General features: G+C 38.5%; 1 protein-coding gene across 4 annotated transcripts in view; it reads right to left on the bottom strand.

Moving 5' to 3' along the window:
• Nucleotides 1–458: 458 nt before the first annotated feature.
• Nucleotides 459–24,979, bottom strand: part of CDK6 (cyclin dependent kinase 6) — a 208,188-nt gene continuing 183,667 nt past the window's right edge. For all 4 annotated transcript variants that reach the window (XM_081288444.1, XM_081288446.1, XM_081288445.1 and 1 more), the window contains exons 6-8: nucleotides 9,850–9,900; nucleotides 4,277–4,412; nucleotides 459–882 (exon numbers count right to left, since the gene is read on the bottom strand). In XM_081288444.1, coding sequence (XP_081144570.1) covers nucleotides 736–882; nucleotides 4,277–4,412; nucleotides 9,850–9,900 — 334 coding nt within the window. In that variant the 3' untranslated portion in view covers nucleotides 459–735. The remainder of the gene's footprint in view (nucleotides 883–4,276; nucleotides 4,413–9,849; nucleotides 9,901–24,979) is intronic.

The raw sequence follows: 24,979 nt of genomic DNA, 5'->3' as shown, positions 1-24,979 counted from the left end.
ATAGACTTACAACAAGTAAATTCAGTTTCAAAAGAGTAAATAGAATGCATGCTTTAAAAAACAGGTCTCTTAAAGGATATTAGAATTTTTTTTCTTCCTTTTTGCTGTGTGTCTAAAACTTCATCTTTAACTGCTAACAAATTTACTCCTTTTGGCCAGAACAGAAATGCTGAGGACATAGGCTCAACTTTCTAATTTGAGAAGATCATTCTGGTGAATCACCTTCAGTGAACAGCGCCTGGAATTTTATCGGTCACCTTGAGTCTTTAAAATTCAATTATTCTTGTCGTTTACAAAAAGTAACACTTTAAGAGATCACAGAATCTCTCTTACACACATGTACACACACACTCAAAAGTACCAAATCAGGCCCAGCAGCTGCAGAGAGGTTACATCATAACTCAGCTGTGCCTGGATCACCCACTTCACACTGGCAGCATTCAAGGTTAGAAATATGAAATGGCAGCACAATTGGTCAGCAGCTTCTCTTCTTCTGGAATTTTTCCAGGTTCTTGAAATAAACAGACAGACAAATGAATGAACATAAAGCTGCAATCACTCTTGCATTGATTCCAAAACAGTAAACTAGGCGGTTTCCTTGAAGAAGCAGAACCCATCCAGAAGATGGCAGCTGGAAAGCCTCCAGACAGTGACCTTCAATAGCTCTGCTCAGGGGGACCCATCAGCCACTAAGGGTATTCTCCAGATGATCAGCTCAAGATAGCCACGGGGACCTTAGGCTGTATTCAGCTCTGAGGGGTTCTGGCTGGGCGGCAGGTGGGAATCCAGGTTCTCCTTGCACCTCTCCAGATCTTGGAAGTATGGGTGAGACAGGGCGCTGTAGGCAGATATTCTTTTGGCTGGATTAAATGTCAGGCACTTCTGTAATAAAGAAAAAGAAATTGACGGATATAAAACATCAGTGTAAATAATATGCTTTACATAGTTATTCCTCTATTCACTGTCACGTATTAAGTATATCTATAATAAGAATGAATATTTATTTCAAGGAACACTACATAATATGTAGACAGTACTTTACTTGTATGTGCCCCTAATGCATAAATTGCCCTGAAGGAAAAGACAACATCCTTTGGTTGTCTGTGGTATGTTGCTTACCTATGGTTTCTCTCCAGACTACTCCACATTCCTTAAAAAATGGAGGTGTAGCTCAGTGGAAGAGTGCTTGTTAGCTTGTTTGATCCCCAGCACCCCCAAAGTTAATATTATATTTGTAGTATGTATATAGCCTTACTTATGCTGAGATTCTTCTAGAAAACTTAGTTCTATAGTCAGGAACTTTACCCTATCACCTTGCCTTGGCCCAGGGTTTGTCAATGTGCAGATAACAGATGAGGTGTCCTACTTAGGTGTAAAGGGTAATTACTGAACAAGGTGGTGGAGGTGTAAAAGGTAATTACTGAACAAGCCCCCCCTAGTGGAGGGGTTCAAATCTAGGTCTCTATTACTTGCCCTAGGACTGCATCACCCAGGGGAAGGATGCCCTCTTTCTAACTCTCAGCAAGATGCCCCATGGGCTAGCAGCATCCCTTCAAGGAACCTATAAGATTCAATTCAAGTCACTAAAGTCTATTCCAGGTGGACGATTCAAGCACAGGAGTACTATAGCAAATGAGCTGGTCCCTGCACTTAAGGACTACCTGGTCTGAGTCAAATGGTCTGGTCAGTTTGGCTAGGCAACTGAGGTAGAAGGTAAAAGGAGGGACAGATGAACCTCTGCTCCCAAACTGTCAACCAAGTCCCTAATGTCAGTCTCATTTCCACTTCAACCACATGTAATTTTGTTCCTCCACTCCTTTCTCCTTTAACCAAGCTGAACACCTACCTGGTGACAAGCACTAATTACCATGAGTAGGACCTGCCCATTGTCCCAGGAGCCACAGGCCACAAAGAAGCATACCATTTGAGGCAATGCCCACTGAAGGGAAGTGGGCCTCTGTAATGCCTATAAATTTCAAGACCTCTATGTAATACAAAGACTTAATATTTTTATGGTTATGCAGACTTTCCCACTCATTTAGGGTTCCTGCTCACAGTCCTCCTTATGTTCTGACTAGATTACGGACCCCATTAATAGTTGAAAGCTACTGGTCTTAAAGAAAGGCACATACAGGCTGGGGGTGTAGCTCAGTGGTAGACCATTTGCCTAGCATGTATGAGGCACTAGGTTCAATCCTTAGTACCACATAAAAAATAAATGAATAATAAAATAAAGGTATTGTGTCCATCTACAACTAAAAATAATAAAAAAGAAAGGTACATACAAATAGAAAATTCTATATATAATTTCAGGCAAATTCTCTAGTCCCCTGAAATCTTATTTATCCTAAGCTCCCTATCAGTCTGCAGATTCCAGTTTCAGTTTTGGGTCTTCTGAAGAATCAAGAGCTAAATGGCAGGCAGAGAAAGGAGCTTGTAGCTGGGGATATAGCTTGGTTGGTATATCCACATGCACAAGGCCCTGGGTTCAATATTCAGCACCACCACCAAAAAAAAAAAAAAAAAAAAAAAAAAAAAGAGTACAATCCAGAAAGGAGCTTGTGTGTAGAATGGATTCACTGTCTCTAATAGACAACTTTAGAAAAGCTTTGCAAAGACTGCTCTTCCAAAGGACAGAAAAGCAGGGGCAAAGTTCTTGAGTCTGAGTCTCTCTTTCTGCAGTCCAAGGAGGAAAAGATAGGGCAATTGCATTAGGGGCAGGGGTGGGGGAAAGCAGTCCCCCTAGGACATAGGAGAGAAGAGAAAAGCTTTGTGGGAATATGTGTGAGATAGGAAGAGATGTCCCTAGAGGATAATCTGGGAGGAAGCCCTTTCCTGCAGCTGCACTGATAGTGTAAGAGCTGGGAAGAGAATGGAGGGAAGGAGAGCTCCTTACTCAAACAAGGGTGTGTGTGAAGGGGGAGAAATGAATTACAGTAGAGGGGGTAGAGAGAGAAGAGGGGAGGGGAGGGGAGGGGAGGGGGGATAGTAGAGGATAGGAAAGGCAGCAGAATACAACAGACATGAGTATGTCAATATGTAAATTAGTGGAAGTGTAACTGATGTGATTCTGCAATCTGTATACGGGGTAAAAATGGGAATTCATAACCCACTTGAATCAAAGTCTGAAATATGATATATCAAGAACTATGTAATGTTTTGAACAACCAATAAAAAAAAAGGGTGTGTGTGAGAACTCCAAGGGGAACTCTTGATATATTCTGTTCTACAGAATTATAGTTAGAAAAAGGAGTTAAGTTCTATTACTCCTCTATTTCAGGAACAAGGCTGGCATGAGAATTAACTCAAAGATCTTGTGTAATAATATTGCTTCTGCACAAAAATTTAATTTCATTGCCAAATAACTACTTACAAAATGAGGTTTTAGAATCATAACTTAACCAAGACTCGAATACTGTGATAGACTGGATAATTTTTCGCATATACTCCCTTTCTTCTCTCTTCTCCCTCCAAAGGAGGGGTAATCCTTCCTCCATTTCAAGTTGGCCTTGGCTATGTAACTTGATTTGGACAACAGAATGTGGAAAGAGGACTGTGGCAGGATGATTCTTCTAAGCCTAGGCCTTTGGGGGCACTATATGTTCTCGCCTGCCTTCTGGGAGCATCTACCTACTGCCATGAGGAAAACACGCCCCAGGGAGCTGCTGCTTCTTGTGGAGAAGTTGACCACAGCCTGAAGCAGATGTCAGAGGCTCTTAATTCAGGAGGTAAAGGATATACCCGTTACTGACTGGGTTCTGTCACCAAGAGAAGCTCCCAATAGGTATACTCTTCTGTACCTATTTTTCTGGCCTTTGAGTTCAGAAACTTAGGTACAGCACCAAGTATCATGAGTTTGAGTCTGAAGGATTTTACATGTGCATGGCATGTTAAATACTTAAGAAATTGGTCCCAGAAGGAGTTTTGCTACTTGGTTCCTTTGGAAAAACATTCCCCCAAGATGTTACTATTTATGAAAAGGGACCTTAAAATGACAAACAAGTTACTTAAAGCAGCACGAACTTTAAACAAGGAAAGATAATATTTACTTCTAAACAAGTATATGCCCAAGCAAATCCAGAAGCTTCTAAGGCTTCAAAGATGACAGATTTTATTCAGAGTGTGGATCAGAAGGACATTCCAGAATCAAAATCCACAAAACCCATGAAAAAACTGCAGCCAGCTGTGATGGCTGTAGCCCTTGCTGAACTGATTCTTGTGCCCAGAGCTCAGTATGAATAATACCATCCCAGGGCACAGAACTGCATGAACTTACCAGAAGCAGGTCTTTGCCAAGTTCGTCGATATCTGATACAAACTTCTCAATGGGTTGGGCAGATTTGGAATGAAAAGCCTGCCTGGGAAGGGCAACGTCTCTAGGCCAGTCCTCTTCTCCTGGGAGTCCAATTACACTAGGAAAGAACACGTGAATGTGAGCATTAGCTGCTATGCCAAGTTGTTTCCTAAAGCTCTTGAGATAGGCACTGGGGACAGAGATTCCCCAGGAGAAATTCACTTTATGACTATTTGTCTCTGCCCTACTGCAATATGGTGATCATCTAAAAGGAGAGGATAGGTAAGCTTATAGGAAAATTGTAAAATTCATTGGAAGGAGATAAAGGATTACTCTGGCAGATTAAAAATATGAGATGATGTAGAAATGGGGCATATATTAAGGGCAAACCCTAACATACTGACAAAGCAGGACCTGCTGGATTCAAAGGAGACCACATGGGTACAAAAAGTCTTCCTTTATGCCCACGAGTGTTCTTTGTGTTCTGATGGAACACCTCAGTGAGGACATGCTTTCTGTTATGGTTTCATTAATACACCCATTTGGTTAAAGAGTAATTCCCCAAACAGAGATTACACACATTGGAATCAGACAAAGAAAAAAGGCTAAAAGGTGTGTTCTATTTTATGCAAACACTATTTTATAAAGAACTCTACAGTATTCCAGAGCAAGAAAACAATAAACCATAAGAATATCACTCACATTTCCTCTGAAAACCATTCTGGGATCAGAGTCGTAGAGAGAATAATAAGTGATAAAGAGGGCATAGGCTTTGGAAAGAGGTAGATCTGGGTTCAAATTCCACACCTCTCACTTACTGGTACTAAAACCAAGTTTTTTTTTTTTTTTTTTAAAGAGAGAGTGAGAGAGGAGAGAGAGAGAGAGAATTTTTTTTTAATATTTATTTTTTAGTTCTCGGCGGACACAACATCTTTGTTGGTATGTGGTGCTGAGGATCGAACCCGGGCTGCACGCATGCCAGGCGAGCGCGCTACCGCTTGAGCCACATCCCCAGCCCCCTAAAACCAAGTTGTTTTGACATCTGTGACTCTTGGTATTTTTATGTATACAGTGATGGTAATTTATGGCTGCAATGAAGGTCAGTGATAATTTATAAAAAGTATATAATACAGTGCCCCACACATAGAACACACAGTCAATATAATTATTCATTATTATCATAGTTAAAAATGTTATTAATGTAAAGTGCATCAATAAAGGAAATATATCATTACTACACTGCAAATAGGAACTGCTTGACTCCTGGTTATGTGTAAACTTAAAATTCTTCAGAAATATTCATGAGCCAGTGGCCCTACATAGTTTATACATTATATAGATATTATTTACAGTTGATGTAAAGGTGGTTAAGTGGGTTTGAATAAGGGAAATCAGAGAATGCAAGAACTTATATCTCACAAAAATGGCTAACTCCAAACTAAAAAAAAGTCATAGTTTTGTGGACATGACATACAGTCAAATTCTGAGTTAAAATGATTTATTCCAGTTAGAAATGATGCCACCATTTCATGGTTCATTTTAAGAGTCTTCTCTTTGGTCTGTACTTTCTAAGACTTAGCCTAGGAAGGGGTGACCTCATGAAAGGATTTCCAGGTTTCAGGAAGATAAGGTGGTAAATGTCACAAGATATGCAAGGCTTTGTTTTTCTTACCCTGACCTAATCAAAGCCCAGGTGACAGACCTCACCTAGGGAGGAGCATATATACCCCTGGATCATTGCACCTGTCACTGGGTGTCTGGGGCAAGACACTAATTCTGCTTCTGTTGGGCATCTGAAAGAGTCACATTATTGAGGCAAAGACAGGCACATGGATATATTTACTGGAACCAACCTGAGCAATATCCAAAAGTTTAATAGCAAGGTCGACAGTGAGAGTAAGAAAAAGAGAATGGGCTGGGGGTGTAGCTCAGTAGTGGAGCATAAGCTCAGAATCCAGGTTTTGGATTCAATTTCCAGCATCCCACCCCTCACCAAAAAAGAATAAAACAAAAATGCCACTATTAATTATGAAAGAAGATGAATGTGTATATGTTTGGATAGATGGGATAGGGTAGAGGTGGCAAACAAGAATGTGTATTAAAAATCCTTTGAAATTTTCTTTCATTCCTTTTTAGTTTTTCTTTTATAGCAGCATTTTTGCTAAAAATTGATTATAGAAATTTTTAGAAATAATTAAAATTCTTTTGGGTTTGCAGCTTTGAATATATGTGTATACATACACATATATGAAGACAAATATAGTTAATTACATTTAATGATGACACTGTTCTTAAAAATGCGATAAAATGTCATGTCACAAGCTAAAAACATGGTTTCATTTTAAAGTGTTTGTTTTTTTGCCTTCTTTTTTTTTTAGTGCTTGTTTTTTGAAAGTACAAATCTCTTTAAACACAAACATTTCTCTTTAAGATTATGCAAATATAACATGTATGAAGACATAAATGGTATGGATATATTTTGTATACAATCAGAGATAGGAAAAATTGTGCTCTATATGTGTAATATGAACTGTAATGCATTCTGTCATATATAACAAATTAGAATAAAAATAAGATAAAAAAGATTATGCAAATATAGCTTTTCCTTTAAAAAAAATTCAGTCTCATGTCCAGTATGAACTTTTATGGTCTATATATGAGCATTGTGAAATCCTGATTGGTTCATTAAGAAGTAATTGCATCACATTCCACCATTTGAACCACTGAATATAAGCCTTAAAAACTTGACATTTATACTGGAAAGACTGACAGGATACAAAATCTATAAATGGCGTTGATAGAAAAAATTTCTCAAGTACTTTAACCGTGACACTAGGGTGCAGCGTTGTCCCTTTTCTCTGGCAAGGTAATGCATTCAGAGGAAATAAAACATAATAATTTTGATGAAACAATGCCAGAAACTGAGAAATAAAATCTAAAGGCACAATCGAACTTTACAGCTTCTTTTCTCCTGGCAACCTAGGATTGTTAAGCCTTTGCCAAAAGTGGAACCAGCTTTCCCTTGGAAGTATGTCAGACAGGCTGGTCAAATGTTCCTTCTGGTCCACTGCACTGGCTTCATGTACTAAGGGAATGCTCACAAGATTGCAGGCTGTGCTGGAGGTGGACAGAAACCCCAGGTAGTTTAAATAAGGGAGAGCAGGTGATGGTCTTCTGAGCCTGGCAAGCTGAGTTCAGTACAAAGTGTCTTTCCTTTCAACTGAGGGGCACTGGAAAGTCTGACTTTCATGGTTCCCTCTTTTTTGGGAGGGGAGGGGGGGTGCAGGTAGAGGAGATTGAACTCAGGGGCATTCAACCACCAAGTCACACCCCCCAGCCCTATTTTGTCTTTTATTTAGAGACATGGTCTCACTGAGTTGCTTAGTGCCTTGCTTTTGGCTGAGGCTGGCTTTGATCTCATGATCCTCCTGCCTCAGCCTCCTGAGCAGCTGGGATTCATATTTCCCTCTTTAGGGTCACATGCACACAAACTGTGTCCAGTGACCATGGGCAGAACATATGCAAGTTCACCACTAAATGATCAATGGACCTGATATCTAGAAGGCGGGCAACTTGAAGGCTGAATTTATCCATCTCAAAGAGTGGCAGCAGCCCCAGACCTGGGAAGCCCCCAGATAAAACCAAGAACCAAAAACCAGACAAAACTTGCAAATGTTTTTAGGTCTTAAAGTCATTGGGTTCTGACTCAGGGTAGCATTGGCACCAGAGGAGTGCTATCAGAGGTGCTTCCAGTTACCAGAACAAAGTCTGGTTTCATTTTTATTCCAATTCTTTTAAGCAGTTATGCTTGAATAGACAGTGCTAACATAAACTTCTGTTTTTTTTTGCAGTCTTACAGACTTCAGATTTCATAAAATTTACCAGGATTCCTAGAAAATGTCACACAGCAATGATCACTGCTATTTTTAGTCACTTTCTCTTTACTCCACCCCAATGCTGATGGGGTTTAGTAAATGCACAAACCCCAAAAAGATGCCATGCTGCACGCTGTGAGAAGAAATGTCCTGGTTACACTCTATGAACATTAAAGCAGACAGACCCTCACAGGCACCACATGCAGTCGTGAACGGAGCTCTGCAAACCATCAAGGAGCAATGTAACAAACAACTGGAACCCAGAATTTTGAGACCAAGAAAGGATCATATGGAGAACTCAAGTTAGAGTTTCATTTCTCAAATGAAGTTAAGAAACAAAAAGATTGAATAATTAGTGATGAATTATAATACCAACAACAATCATTAACACTGTTAAAGCACTTACTACGTGCCAAACGCTTTGTAAGCCTTTTAAAGGGCGTTTTAAATGACTTTCTCAAGGTTGCAGTTAGTTAGCCACAGATCTAGAATGAGAATCTAGGATTCTCATTTCTTATTTGGTGCTCCAAAGAAAACAGGATGGTGTAGCATCCCAGTCATAGCCCAGGAAATCAAATCAAATCAAAACAAACAAACAACAAACAAAAAACAATGCAAAACAACCAAGGATATTTGATATGGACAGGAAGCCCTCTGGAAAAGGATGGGTTATTAAGCCACCAAGTGCCTTACCTCTGTTGGGAATGTTTGAAATGACCATGAGCAGACAACACATCTGCTCCAAAGAGGTGGGGCTTAGCCAAGCAAAGAAAGAGGGGCAGCAAAAAGATCCACACAAGCAGCACACAAGCCTCCAAAGCACAGCAGTCAGACTACACATCATGGTGGACTCATAAAACAGTACTTATACCCTGTCCCCACTCACCACACAAATAATACTGTCTGCAGCAGCAGCTTGGGGGTAAGAAAGACAAGAGATAAACATATTATATGAAAGTCAGTGGATAAAAAAAATGTGGCATCTATACACAATGGAGTATTATGCAGCACTAAGAAATGACAAAATCATAGAATTTGCAGGGAAATGGATGGCATTAGAGCAGATTATGCTAAGCGAAGCTAGCCAAGCCCTAAAAAACAAATGCCAAATGTCTGCTTTGATATAAAGAGAAAAACTAAGAACAGAACAGGAAGAAAGAGCATGAGGAAAAGACTACAGTAAACAAAGACGAATGGGGGGAGAGAAACGGAGAGAGAAGGGAAAGCATATGGAAATGGTAGGAGACCTTCAAGGATACATAAAATTATAAGAGGTTATGAGGGGCAAGGGGGAGGGAAAAAAAAAAAGGGAGAGAATTGAACAACAGCAGGGGAGGTAGAGAGGGAAGATGGGAGGGGAGGGGAGGGGGGATAGTAGGGGATAGGAAAGGTAGCAGAATACAACAGTCACTAATATGGCATTATGTAAAAATGCGAATATGTAACAGATGTGATTCTGCAATCTGTATTTGGGGTGAAAATGGGAGTTCAAAGCACAATTTGAGTCTAATGTATGAAAGATGATATATCATGAGCTATGTAATGTTTTAAATAATCAATAAAAAAAATTAAAAAAGAAAAATAAATAAATAAATAAATAAATAAATAAAAAAGAAAGTCAGAAAAAGTCATTGTAAATGTTTCCATGCTATATAGACACTAATTACAGTGATTACTTACTCCAAGATTTTTCCTAGTTGATCGACATCAGAACTCCCACGAAAAAGAGGCCTAGAAGAAAAAAGATAGATCTTAAGGAAATATCTCAGATTACATTTCAATCATATTTGCCATTATCATTGTTCAATAGGAAGCAAAATATTCTCTGTGAGTGGGAAAAGGAGGAAAGAACTGTGATGTCTTTCCTCTGGCCAGTGAAGTGACCCTTACTTTCACTTATGGTAAGGATCACTCACAAGCAGCTGGTGATACCTGACTCGGGTGTTTCATGTCCTGAGTATTCTATTGGCAGTCACTGCAACAAGAACCCTCCCACCAGCAACTCAGGTTGTGATGTTGGCGTTTACTTTGTGACAGGGCAGAACACATCCTGGTCCTGTTCTCACCCCAGGGGTAGATGAGACTCTCTGAAGCTATTCTTGATGAGATGCTTCTCAGAGCATGGTTCACACCACTTCCTTATGGGCCTCTCTCCTATTTGTCCTAAATCTGCAGGTAGCCATTTCTGGTTCTGTTTTCTTGATGATGCCCTCTTCCTTTCTCCTAATATTATGGTTGCTAGTCATGAAGAGATCAAAAATCTTTACTCCAGGCTTCAGAGATGATTGTGTCCTCGTCCGAACACACCGCCCTCCTTGTCTACACTGAGCCTTTAACTGGCAATAAAATAAGCTCACTTTGTAATATTTTTGGTGTTTTCCCAAACAGGTCAAATAGGTCCTTGAGAGTGGTCAGGGACTTCTCTAGGTTTCCCCATAATCCTTGTCCTAATGCTTTACCTTAACAGGTACATGGTTACCACATATTTTACTTGACTTTGTATATACCTATGGTCCACAAGTATATTCTCTCCTAACTCCTAGCTCATCAGAAGCAGGTATTTTTCAACACTAATATATTCTAAAATATTTGTGGCCTATTATCAGGAACCATATTTCATTTTATACTAGATGTAAATTCATAAAGCCTCAAGTTCTTAAATATTTTCTATGCACAATCAATGCACTTGCTATATAGGTCAAATACAGAGAGTCCTACAGAATCATAGCATTAGAAGACACCTAAAAATTCTTCAATCCTACTTTGTATTCCTGTCATTATTCCTGAAGATAATTATTTCCAAATGTGATGAAAAATACTTTGGGCTGGATTGTGTCCCCCTAAAATTTATACTTTGAAGCTCAACCTTTAGTATCTCAGAGTTTGACTATATTTGGTGACAGGGACTTTAAAGGGTTATTAAAATAAGGTAGTTAAGGTGGGCCCTAATCCAATTTGACTGGTGTCCATAAAAAGAAATTTGGACAAACAGACATCAGGGGTATACATGTGCACAGAGAAATGACCACCTCAGAACCCAGCAAGTAGGCAAGCCAAGGAGGGAGGCCTGGGAGAAATCAAGTTGACACCTTGATCTTGGACTTCCAGCCTACAAAACTGAGAGAATATATTTCTGTTCTTTAAGCTATTAAGTCTGCTATTTTCTTGTGGCAGCCCTAGAAAACAAATACAGGCAGCTTGCACACCACTTATGTAATCAAATTCATGAAGAATTATAGAACTGGGTTCTATAAGACATCTAGACAGTTGTTTTTTGGGGTGCTGGGGATGGAACCCAGAATTCTGCATGTGCTCGACTACTGAGTTACATCCCTATCCCCTACACAAGTCTTAAAAAAAGCACAGTGAGGCAAGCACAATGGCACATGCAGATGATCCTAGCAAATTGGGAGGCTGAGGTAGGAGGATCACAAGATCAAGACCAGTCTTAACAACTTAGTGAGACACTTGTCTCAAGATTAAAAAAAAATACTGGGTAACGTGCCTCTGGGTTCAATTTTTGTACTGGGGGTAGAGGGAGACATCAGAATTAAAAAAAAAAACAAACCCAAAAAACCAAAACCATAGGGCTGGGGTTGTCAGTGACAAAGCACTTGCCTAGCATGTGCAAGGCCCTGGGTTTGATCCTCAGCACCACATTAAAAAAAAATCAATTAAAAAAAAAAAAAGCCCATAAAGGGCTGGGGATATAGCTCAGTTGGTAGAGTGCTTGCCTTGCATGCACAAGGCCATGGGTTCAATTCCTAGCACCACACACACACACACACAAGCCCATAAAAACAGGGAAAACAATGGGATATTTTACTGTTGTATCTAGCATGGTGCCAAGTGCTCCCCAAATATGATCTTCATAATTCTCACAAAAATTTCAGGAGAAATGTAGTATTATTATTGTCCCGATTTTCAAATGAGGAAATGGGATCAGAGATAGTTAAGTCACATGACTTAACTAATACATATCAAACTACAGATATGAAATTCACACTGGGTTTGTCTTGCCCAAAGCCTGTATACTCCACTATTATGTTGTAGTACTTTTATTTTATTTATTTATTTTTTTAGAGAGAGTGAAAGAGGGGAGAGAGAGAGAGAGAGAGAGAGAATTTTTTAATATTTATTATTTTCTAGTTCTCGGCGGACACAACATCTTTGTTGGTATGTGGTGCTGAGGATCGAACCCGGGCCGCACGCATGCCAGGCGAGCGCGCTACCGCTTGAGCCACATCCCCAGCCCTGCAGTACTTTTATTTTGTTCTGTTAGTTCAGTCATCTCAGTTAATCCTCTAGAGAGAACAGCATGGGACTCTGAAGAGCACTTCAGAGACCTGATATTTCACAAGCTGGTGCCTGTGGGATTCTGTATTATACTCAGTTTGCTTTGCAAGTGTCTTTAAATTCTTTCTCTACTATAACAGGGAACCGAGCAATCCACCAGATCAACTGATACTCTCTGTAACTTAGTGACTGGCAGCTATGGTCTGAACGTTGGGGTCCCTCCAAAATTCTTAGATTGACATCTAATACCCAATGCAATAGTATTAGGATATTAGATTTTAAAGTCCTTCCCCATCAAGCTCAATCTTTTTTTTTTTTTAATACAAAGTTGTTTTTTTTTTTTTTTTTTTTTTTTTTGAGGAGAAAGAGAAAGAGAGAGAATTTTTAACATTTTATTTCCCAGTTTTCGGCAGACACAACATCTTTGTATGTGGTGCTGAGGATCGAACCCAGGCCGCACGCATGCCGGATGGGCACGCTACCGCTTGAGCCACATCTCCAGCCCCAAGCTCAATCTTTGAAGAGTTGCTTTACCCACACTTACTCAAGACACGATTTTTCATTCTATCCAAAATACAGAACTTGTGTTTCATAGAAACAACAGTTTTCTTTCTTTGCATACCCATTTATTTCCTTAATATAAAAACAATTATGAAATTACAAAAATAAGTATAACTGGAATTATGAGACACACAATTGACCCCTCCTGGTTAAGCATACATCTTGAATGGCTAGAGTGGTGGGTGTGCCAGCTTAGCAAGTTTGCAGACAAAATTGAGGGCATCAGTTAAACTGATGAGCTGGTGAAGTCTATGCAAACATGCCAAGCCTCACCTTTCAGGAAGGAAGCTGTTCTCCACAAAGGCAGGGCCAAACTACCCATAGAGTGACATGGACAGCTTAAAATACATATGTAGGCCATGGCTATTGGGAAGCAAACAAACCAGACTATCTTGAATGGATGTTTCTCCTAGGCAAAGGTATAAGACTAACTCTTGTTCTGGGGCATGTGTCTTGGTCTGTTTGGGTTGATAAACAGAATATAAACAGAATACCATAGGCCAAGGCACTTGCAAAAACTGAAATTTATTTCCAGTTCTGGAGGATGGGAAGTGTAAGTAGGGGCCCACTTCCTGGTTCATGGATGGCTCTTTTCTTGCTTTCTCACACTGTGAAAGGGTAAAGGACCTCTCTGACCTCTTTTACGTGGGCACTAATCCCATTTGTGAGGGTTCCACCCTCAAAACCTCATCACTCTCAAAGGCCCCATCTCCTAACACCTTGAGGGTCAGGACTTCACAAGACTTTACCAACATATATCAAATTGGAGGGACACAAATCTTTAATTTGTAGCAGTGAGCACTGAAACAGGGACCTGAAATTCCGTTGCACCAGTGGTTCATTCCTTTACTGTTTGGGTTTCATTTCCTTTTTCATTTCTGTCCCTGGCAACATTCTAAATTTCTTGTTAGCTCCATTATGCCTTTAAACAAATGTGTGCTATGCTTAAGCTAACATTGGCTAGGTGTTTTAAATATTTATTTTTTTAAATTGTAGTTGGACACAGTACCTTTATTTATTTATTTATTTTTATGTTGTGCTGAGGATCGAATCCTGGGCCTCGAATGTGCCACTGAGCCACAACCCCAGACCCTAAGTAGGTGTTCTAGTAGAGCACTTTCAAAGTCATGTTTTACCATACAGCCAGATATAAAGTCTTATCTCTACTCATTGGCTGGAATTTGCCCCAGTTATGATGTGCCTTATTCCATCCTTGAGTTAGAACTGGCCCATAAGTTTGCTTCTTTTAATAAGGAGTACAGGAAGCAGAGGTCTGAATCCTGACCACTATTCTGCGAACACTTAGCAAAACCTGCCTTGGAGAATGCTAGAAGCTCTGAGACAGCAATGTGGTGGACAGGTCACCACCTTAGGGAGTGTGACTCTGAGCTCTGTTAACTTAGCTTTGCAGCAGATACAGCATGAGTTATATACAGCTACTAAGCCCTGAATGCATGCAATCAGTTATTAAAATGGATCTCTGGATGAGAATACATAGTCACAAGAAAATGGAAATGAGTAATGTAGGAGGGAACAGTCCAGGAGGTGAATTTTGAATGTGACTAAACTTTTAGAACAATTTGGTCTTTGGCTGAAAATTCTGAATAGTTTGTCGGGAGATTTTTTTTTCCATATGAGAGGATGCTGTGTACATCAGGAACATGAAGAGGTATAAGGGATTCAGAGGAAGGATGGAGTATTTCATCATGGTGAAATCTCGAGATGCTATGGTAGAATATGGAGATGTAAGAATATATGATATAATCTGTCTTTTAATCAAGCTGTCTGGTAAAAAATATCTTGGGGTTATCAGGTGTCTTTAGGTATAGTTATTCTTTCCTTGGGTTAGCTGACTTAAATATCCTTAAATTCATTTAATTTATGGCATGTTTTAGATAGATGGATATGAACATAATCTTTGGTTTTGTGGAGAGTTTATTTCTACAGCCTTAGATAATTTTATAATGATAGGAATAATTTGGTTAACCCATACAATAAATTGGACTTTATTATACTAGTTCTTTATTATATTATTATAACTAGTTCTTTATTATAGAACAGAGCTGGAAGGAAGTAGATGGTTGAAGAAGCAAATAAAAGGCTGAAAGAGACATAACAGAGACAACCTGAAGAGGTCCAAAGCCATGTTGAACTCGATTTTCTTCCACTGCCTGAAAATCTACCTTCCTGGACATTTTAGTGTATACTTAGAGAAGCCATGCTGCCATGCTTGGAGACCAAAATTAAAGCGGAATGCTCTTTATATAGTGAGACAAAGGCCCATAAAAAATGAAAGCTATGCAATTTATTTTTCAAGAAGAGAATCCACTAAACAAAACCATCTTGCCTGCTTTTAGACATAAACCTTTTAGGTGACAAACCAAATTCTTTTTTAATTAATTATTTAAAGATAAAATTAGCAATAGAGAATAGAAAATCTGAAGGCTGTTTTTGTATTTTTAAAAATGTTTCTGCTTCATACAGTGCATAAGGGGGTGTTAAATAACAAAATGGAAAGAGAACATCTACCAAGAACATCTCAAAATTAAGACTGTATAAATTATTTTCCTAGGGTTGGAGTTATAGCTCAGTTGGTAGAGTGCTCGCCTAGCATGAGTGAGGCACTGGGTTCGATCCTCAGCACCACATAAAAATAAAATAAAGATATTGTGTCCACCTACTATAAAAATATTTAAAAACAGGGCTGGGGATGTGGCTCAGGGGTAGAATGCTTGCCTCACATGTGAGAGGCACTGGGTTTGATCCTCAGCACCACATAAAAAGTAAATAAATAAAATAAAGGTATTATGTTTATCTACAACTAAAAAAATTAAAAATAAATTATTTTCCTAGAGCAACATTTAAGGAAAATGTTTTTATTATACAGGATATTGCATAAGGTCAGCGAGTTTCACTTATTTTACTATATCAAAAACTACAATTACTTACTTTAAATGACTTTCCAGTAGTTTAGGATAACCTTTCTCAAACGTCATTTGCTAAAGACCTTTGTTAACTCTCAATTTCACAAATCCCATTTATAATTTTATGTTGGCATTTCCTGGCACCTGTCTTATGATCCTCTTTGCTTCCTAAGATTGTCTCCATACTCACCTCTCTGCACCTTATTTGCGTCATTTGTAAAATGGAGATAATGATGCCTACCTCATAGGATCAACTATGTGAGATTATGAATACATATCATCTATGAGAATACCCAGCTTCCAGCAGACCTTCAATAAGTGGTGACTAAACACATACACACACACCCTCTCCTATTCCTAGCTGATATTATACACAGTTGACAGTACAAGTATTTCACAGGATGGACAAGAAAGAAGAGGCCATTTTTTACCGTGTGGTGAACTCCAAATCATATTTAAGCTTAATAGTGCTTTCTCTGGGCCACTATACATTACAGCTCTTATAACATTATAAAGGAAAGAAAGTATTTTTGTAAAGTGTGGACTCTAAAATTTCCAGTGAGGATTACTTACATCTGAATTGGTAATGTTATTAAAATATCAATCACCATGTAGTAAAGTCTGTTATCAGTGAGGTGAATTTTTACAGGTCAAATTACAAAAGAAATCATGATTCAGATTAAGTGTCTTTTTAAACAGGCAACTAAACGAACATATAAATATCATTCATAATCTCAATGAACAGTGGAAAATAGCACTTAAAAGTGGGGTATATTTCCGTAGATGAGAAGTGTGTATGAGGAAATGATTCATGCATAATGGAAGATGAAAGACTTCATTTATAATACATTCATTGTACTAAAAAGACAAGGAAGTCTTGGGTCACCCTATGGAGCACCTTTGTAACCTGCATTTGACCTGTGGCTATACTATAGCTGCTATCTTTCTTGATTAGTAGAGGAATTTTTCATGTTCATGAAGTGACCTTTTGAAAAATATAACTCTACATTTTTATCCTTGCTCCTCTGTTCTGTTCTAGAGTTGTTATCTGTTAAGTTAAAAAAGTTAACTTATCACCTTACAGTTACCACCTAGTCAAATAATGGGATTTGGCAGAAAATCAATTAAATGATTTAGTTAGTAAACAATTAATGATCACCCACTAGGCACACAGGGCTGCAACTGAAGCTGGCAGATTCAAAAAAGAAAAAGGTATATAAAGTATAGATCATATTACGTAATATTACATATAGTCTATATATAATGTGTAATATACATACAAAATAGGTATTGAAATTATATCACAATTTTGTGTTTATGTTAGTAAATTTATTAAAATATAAATTTGTAAACTTACACACACACACACACTCTCTCTCTCTCTCTCTCTCTCTCTCTCTCTCTCTCTCTCTCTCTAACATATTGATCCCTGTCCCTGTAGGAGACAACATGAACAAATGCAACATCACTACATGGAGGAGTTTACCCCAGTTTACTGGTGAGGGACAGAAGGCTGAGGAAATCATCTACTCTTTACTAGAATATTTGGAGATACCTGATAAACCTCTTTTTTACAGATGAGAAGTGATTTATCTGAGGAAACACAGCTGAGCAAGTAGCTAGGCTTCTCTGTTTGACTTCAAGGGATAGCAAAATAGAAGCAGTGTTAAGAAAGATTAATTTAGCAGGGGTGAATCAAGGGGGCTGGAGATTGAGCCAGGGGGGCCAATTAGGAGGTCAGTGCAAAGAGATGACAAGGATCTAACTAGGTGGGATGAGGAAATGGGAAGAGATAAAAAGATATTTAAGATAAGATGATCCAAAGAAAGACTGAACGTGACTTGGAAGGAGCATGATCTTAAGTTGGTACTTTTAGTAAAGCCAGGAAGAATGAGATGTGTCTGCATGTGTGTGTGTGAGCATGTGTGTATGTGTGATTAGAAGATAATTTGACTTTAAATATGTTTTTTAACTTTAAATATAGTTAAAAAATGTATAGAGAATGAATAATATCCAAGTACCCCCAGGTATACACCCCAGCAAATTGAAAACCTATGTCCACACAAAAACTTGTGTGTGTGAAGGTTCATAATAGCATTATTCTTCACAAACAAAAAGTGGCAGCAACCCAAATGTCCATCAGCTGATGAACGGAATTGGGTATGGCCCTACAAAGGGATTCGTTTAGTCATGAAAAGGATGAAGTCCTGGTGCAATGCGAATGACCCTTAAAACCATTATGCTAAGTACAAGAAGCCAGCTACAAATTGTGTGAGTCTATTTATATAGAACAGGCAGATCTATAGAGTCAGAAAGTAGATTAGTGGTCATTTGGGACTAGGGGATTAGGCAGGAAGTGACTCTACAGTAGATTGAATGTCTGTGTCCCTGCAACATTTGTATACTGAAATCCTGACCCCCAACGTGATGGTATTAGGTGATGCCTTTGGTAGGTGATTAGGTCATAGATGGGATTAGTGTCTTTCCAAGAGGCTCCAGAGGACTCCCCCATCCTTTTGCCATAAGAGGACTGTCTAGGAACAAAGAAGTGGCTCTGGCTGGATGAGAATCTGCTGGTGCCTTGATCCTGGACTTGCCAGTCTCCTGAACTGTAAGGAATAAATTTCAGTTGTTCACAAGCCATCCAGTTTATAGTATTTTGTTACAGCAGACTGAGATGAATAAAGACAGACTTAATGAGTGTGGAGAATTCAAAACTAATTGTGGTGTTGATGGCAAAACTCTGAATATGTTAGACTAAAACAATTGAATTGTCACTATTTTTTTAAAAAAATATTTTTTTTAGTTGTAGATGGACACAATATCTTTATTTTCTTTTCTTTTATGTGGTGCTGAGGATGACCCAGTACCTTACACGTGCTAGGCAAGCCCTCTACCACTGAGCTACAACTCCAGCCCCTGAACTGTCACTATTTATATTGAGTTGCATGATATGTGAATTATAATATCTCAAATTGTGAAAAAAAGTATTTAAGAAATTATTTGTCTAAGCAAAGTTTACAGAATCAGGACAATAAAAAAATACTAAGAAAATTGCTTTAGGTCTAATTATATGAAAGGCTTAGTACCCAGTAGTGAAGGACAATGACATTTATTTTACCATATATTCAATCAAGAAAACACCTAAAGACCTGTGCTTTGCAATTTATGAATAAAGTATTAATATGGCCTGAAACTTTCCTATTGACTTATCAGGTAGGATTAAATAATAAACTAACTCCTTATGATCTCTTCTAAGCATTTTATGAGCACTATTTTACAACCAGAAAGAAGAAAGCCAACTGCACAGCTACTTGTGTGTTTGTGATCTGTTCACCTTGTTTCTTAAATTCCCCAATAGTAACCCACTTCTATTACTTCTTGACTTCTTCATTTCTACAGACCAGCCAGAGGCTCTCTGAGAACAGGGCCAACCTTCAGTTGTTTTTGTATCCAGAGCACACAATTTACTGCCCTGTCTGTCCATAACTGACACTATATTAATACATACTCAGTGGTTACTGCTCCTCCCTGGAAGAAGGCTTTTTTCCCCTTCTTTCTACTGATTTCAGCTCCTTGTCTCAAAACCTATTTCTGGTTCATTTCTGGGTAATTCAACTGTGAGTATGGATTTGTGTGTGTGTGTGTGTGTGTGTGTGTGTGTGTGTGTGTGTGTATACATATATATATATATATATAATTTTATTTTTTGAATAGATGTAGACATACTGAGAACCAAAACTGGATTTGATTTCTTAAAATTTTTATTTATTTATTTATTTACATGTGGTGCTGAGAATTGAACCCAGAGCCTCACACATACTAGGCAAGTGCTCTACCATGGAGCTACCCACCCAGCCCCTGGATCTGATTTATATTGCTGTGTCTATTGATGCTTTAACCAGTCTGCCCTAGGTACCAGACAATACTGCCTGAAAACAATGGGTATTCAAAAACTGATAATTACTCTCCGAAATCCACAATCTTGCCCAAACTATTACAGAAGCTGCAAGAGGCAATCAGGATGGGGATTCTGCCCTTACTGCACCCAAGGGATGGGCTCCTTAGGATAAGAAAGAGCAAAGGCAAAATAAATGAATAAAGGATGACAGAGGGCGTGGAAGGGAAAGAGGCCCTTGAAGGAAAGAGCCCAGAAAGGAAGAAAGACTGGTGGGAAAGACCATGGAAGAAAAATGAAAAGCCCAGTAATGGAAAGGAAGGACTGTGGCAGAAAGAAGAATCTGAGACTAAGTTCTGTCTCCAAGACAGGCACACAGAGAAGAAAATCCTCTACCAGGGAAAGGAGGTGCCACTTACAGGAAAGACTCAGTTCTCTAACAAGTTAGAGTGTGGGGTATCTGTCTTTAGGAGGGACTATGAGTCTGGTAATTTCCCTAAAAATAAATAGCTGAATTAATTTCTTCTTGTTACCAGATGTGAATACTTTATTGCTCCATAGAGGGCTCATATTTACTGAGCTATGAATAATGTGAGAGCAAAGGAGGAGAAGGAGAAGGAGGAGAACTAGTAGCAGTAGTAGTAAGCAGTCACTAGTTTTCAATTCACAATGATAATTAAACTAGAGCTCACCAAACCCTCTGATTGCTGAAGCACTGCAAAACTCACAGATTAATATATTTACTGAGTCCACTTTATATGACTAAAAAAGACTAAGAGGTCATTAAGTCAAAAAAGTCACTTCTAAGTATTTCAAGAATTACTGAACGAGCATCTCATACTTGCTATAAATAATTGTTTTTCTTATACTTACTGAATTGAAGAATTGTATTTCTATTCTTTTGCTGCCATCTCTTCCTGGTCCCTGTGTTGGTAAAGACTCCCTTCCTGGCTTGCACACAGGGTCTTCTTGCTCTGTGTGTGCTGTTCACTTGGCTGAAGACAGAGCAAGTTCCCTGGTGTCTTAGGGCACTAATTCCATCAAGGAAGCAATTCCTTCCTTATCTCATTTAAACCTAATAAGCCCCCAAAGGCCCTATCTCCAAATATCATCACTTTGTTGAGTCAGAGCTTCAACACAGTAATTTTGGGGGGATACTAATGTAAGTTCAACAACGCTTCCTATATTTGATATCACACTACCAAATACAATGCACCTTCCTTACTTTTACCATTAGAAAGTGAGGCTGGCATGTTCTTGTCCAAAAGCAGAGACAAACATAATTAGTCTCTTGTGTGTCTAGAATCCAAGTATTCTTTTTTTTAAAACAACATTTGTAGTTGTTGTCAGGTGTGATGGCACATGCCTGTAACCCCAGCAACTTGGGAGGCTGAGGCAGGAGGATCTTGAGTTCAAAGGCAGTCTTTAGCAGTTTAGCAAGTACTTAGAAACTCAGTGAGACCCTGTCTCTAAATAAAATATAAAAATAGGATTGGGGACATGGCTCAGTGGTTAAGGGCTCCTGGGTTCAATTCCTGGTACCAAAAAAAAAATTGTTTTTTAGTTGTAGATGGACACAATATCTGTATTTTTTTTTTAATGTGCTGCGGAGAATCGAACCTAGTGCCTCACACATGCTAGGTGAGTGCTCTACTACTGAGCCAGAACTCTAGCCCATAGAATCCAAGTATTCTTTTAAGTATTTTCTGATAATTTTTTAACCAAATCAAAAGTGTATTATTCTTTCAAAGCCTCCCTTATCTCATGCCTTCCAATTACAGGGCTCAGGGTAATTCTTAAGACATGGTAAGGAATGATTATGCAGTTAGCATTTGTATTGCATCTGTAATTGCTTTGTGTAGTATGGACATTTTAACAATATTAATTCCATAAAGAGTTCTGTCTTTCCATTGTTTTGTGACCTCTTCCATTTCTTTTTGTTTTATTCTCTTCCATTTCTTTCATCATCACAATAACTAAGGTACAGATCCAATCTCATCAACCCATGAATAGATTAAGAAAATGTAATATATACACACAATAGAGTATTATTCAGTCATAAAAAGAAAGATATCATATAATTTGTAGTAAACAGATGGAACTGGAGGACATCATTTTAAGTGAAGTAAGTCAGACACAAAAAGACAGTTATCTCATGTTCTCTTTCATACGTGGATATTAAAAAAGCAGTTGATCAGAATGTGTAATACTGATTATTAGATACTGGGAAGGGTAGGAGGTAGAAAGAGGCTAGATAGGGCTGGGGTGTGGCTCAGTGGTAGAGCACTGTCCTAGCACACATGAAGCACTGGGTTCAATCCTCAGTACTACATAAAAATAAATAAAATATAGGTATTGTGCTCATCCACAACTGAAAATATTAAAAGAAAAAAAAAGAAAGAGTCTGGATAAAGGGTACACAAATACAGTTGGACAGAATATCTTCCAATGTTCTGCACAACAGTGAGGGGGAACTATATAGTTCACAATAACCTCTTGTATATTTCATTTATAACTAAGTGGCAGGAACTCAAAGGCTCAAAACAGTAATGAAAAGGAGATAGAAATATTAATTACCCTGATTTTATCAGAGCAGTACATAATTATGTATATGTACTGAAAATATCATACTGCACCCCTTCAGTAAGTACAAATTACTATATGCTCATCAAAAATTTAAAATATGTTTAAGGGGATGAAATATTAATTATCCTGTTTTTATCATTTGATTTGAAATTTGTGTTAGCATACAAATACAAGTATACATGAACTGAATTTTACACTATATCCCATACTTTTGTACAATTAAAATTTAAAAAGCAACCATCATATACTGAGTACTTTCTAAAGGCTGGATTCATAATTACATTAATAGATTGGAATTCTTATTCTAACTCTGAAGTTAGATGACTAGTAAATACTGAATGACTTTGCATTTGAGAATGTAAAATTTACATGAGGTATCCCCCAAAAGCTCAGGTGTGACACAATGGATTAGAGGTGGACTGGGTTATGAAAGCCTTAACATAATCAGTGCATTAATCCACTAATAGGGATTAACTGAGTGGTAACTGAAGGCAGGTAGGGTGTGGCTGGAAGAGGTGGGTTGTTGGGGGGTGTGCCTTTGGGGTTTGTATTTTGTTCCTGGTGAGTGTGAGTCTCTCTCTGTTTCCTAACTGTCATGTCCTGAGGTGCGGTCCTCCTCCACACGTTGGTTCAGAACGTTAGTTCTGCCTTTCCTCAGGCCCAGAGGAACAGTCAGCAATCTGTGGACTGAGATCTCTGAAACTGTGAGCCCCAAATAAACTTTCCCTCCTCTAAATGGTTTTTATCAGGCCTTTTGGTTACAATAATGAAAAAGATGACTAAAACAACCAGGAAAAGAATTCTGAGGAAACTATAATGAGCGTGAAGCATTTTTAACCTCAGTATTACTAAGAAACCGGAGGGAAGTCAAGGATTTGGTGTCCCCATGACATCACCCTCTCACTATGGGTTTTTTTGTTTTTATAAAATTTAAATAGTTAGAAATCTCAGGCTTAATGTTCTGGGAATCACTGTCTTCTTTCTCTTTATAACCAGTTTGGGTGATCTTCCTTGTTCCTTGTGGAATTCTACTTATAATACTATAATTCTATAGGTATTTTAAGTTGGGTTTGGTACTGAAAAAAACCTTACTGATGAAATGCTGGAAGACCATTTGGACAAAACTGATGATGGTATTTGGAGACACAGAATAGATTATCAGAGATGACCATGGACACCTGGCAAAATCAGTGCCATAGCTTAAGCAGTCAGGTTTCAGTTATTAACGGGGCTCAGGGCTTGTCCACTGTACAAAAGAAGTATGAATTAGAGACTTCCCTCAACCAAACTAGAAGGATCCTCACCACATCCTATAATAAAATAATTCTGTTTCACAATTCCCTGCTTTGCTTCATAATGTGCCTTTCTAGGAGGCAAAGGAAAGCTTTGATAGGGAATTTATACATGAGTGAGAAATGATATCTGATCATTTGGGTAGGGAAGGTCCCAAGAACCAGGTGACCAACAAGCCCAGCTTCCTCAGGATGGTCCTGGTTTTTAGCATAGTAAACCCAATATTCTGGGAAACATCCCTGATCAGGCAAACTGGGATATTGTCACCCTATCCAGGAGACCCAGAACCAGCAGTTGAAGGGGCAGAGAAGAAAAGAGTAAGAGCTCTTTGTTGTTTCACTGGAGTGGGCTATTTAAAATGAGTGTCGATCAAAATAATTAAGAATGAAAGTGGTCAAGGTGGGGATTTCATTTCTTTTTTCCCCTAATAATTCACTGATCCTGTGTACTAAAGGACTAACAAGGAGAAGCTTCCTCTTGCATCCCAAATTGAAATGCTACTTTTCTCTTCTAGCAAAGGACCTTGTAAACCTATATGCACCCTGCTGTCTTTGCAGGGTAAAGAGCTTTGCCTATGGCTTTAAGCACTTTTGAAGACACAGTGTGTGTGTGTGTGTGTGTGTGTGTGTGTGTGTGTGTGTGTGTGTGAGTGATCCAGAAGCAACCACCAATGGAGGTTCACAGGGGTAGGGGTACCTACACACATGAAGAAAAGGAGAATTCATCCTGTCCAGTCAGATTGATAGTGACAGGCTGTGATCTGGGTTGAGAATGACTCTGGAGTGCTACATTGGTAGAGCAAGAGAGAGTCCTGTGATTAATCAGGAACATATACCACTGAAAACAAATTATTAGCCAAGTAAGCCAGCTTTCTCCCTGACAGGCTGACTTGCAAGCAATACACAGGAATAAGGTTATAAAAATGCAAAAGTAAGTCCATTTGGGCTGGGGTTGTAGCTCAGAGGCAGAGTGCTTGCCTAGCATGCATGAGGCACTGGGTTCTATCCTTAGCACCACATAAAAATAAACAAATAAAATAAAAGCATTGACCACCTACAACTACAAAAACTACTTTTTTTTTTAAAAAAAGTAAGTCCATTTAATAAAAATATATTTCAATAGGAAATATACAAATATTGTATAAATAAAATATAAATATTTATATAATACAAATATAATGGTTACCAAAATGAGACTTTTGAAACCACATCTTTGATTCTGTGAATCCACTGGTTTTTGTCTTTGACACAAC

The sequence above is a fragment of the Spermophilus citellus genome (genome assembly GCF_964194105.1).
Source record: "Spermophilus citellus genome assembly, chromosome: 3".
In the NCBI taxonomy this organism is placed as follows: domain Eukaryota; kingdom Metazoa; phylum Chordata; class Mammalia; order Rodentia; family Sciuridae; genus Spermophilus; species Spermophilus citellus.
The sequence above is the reverse complement of the archived record's forward strand: the minus strand, read 5'-3'. Positions and strand labels throughout refer to the sequence as shown.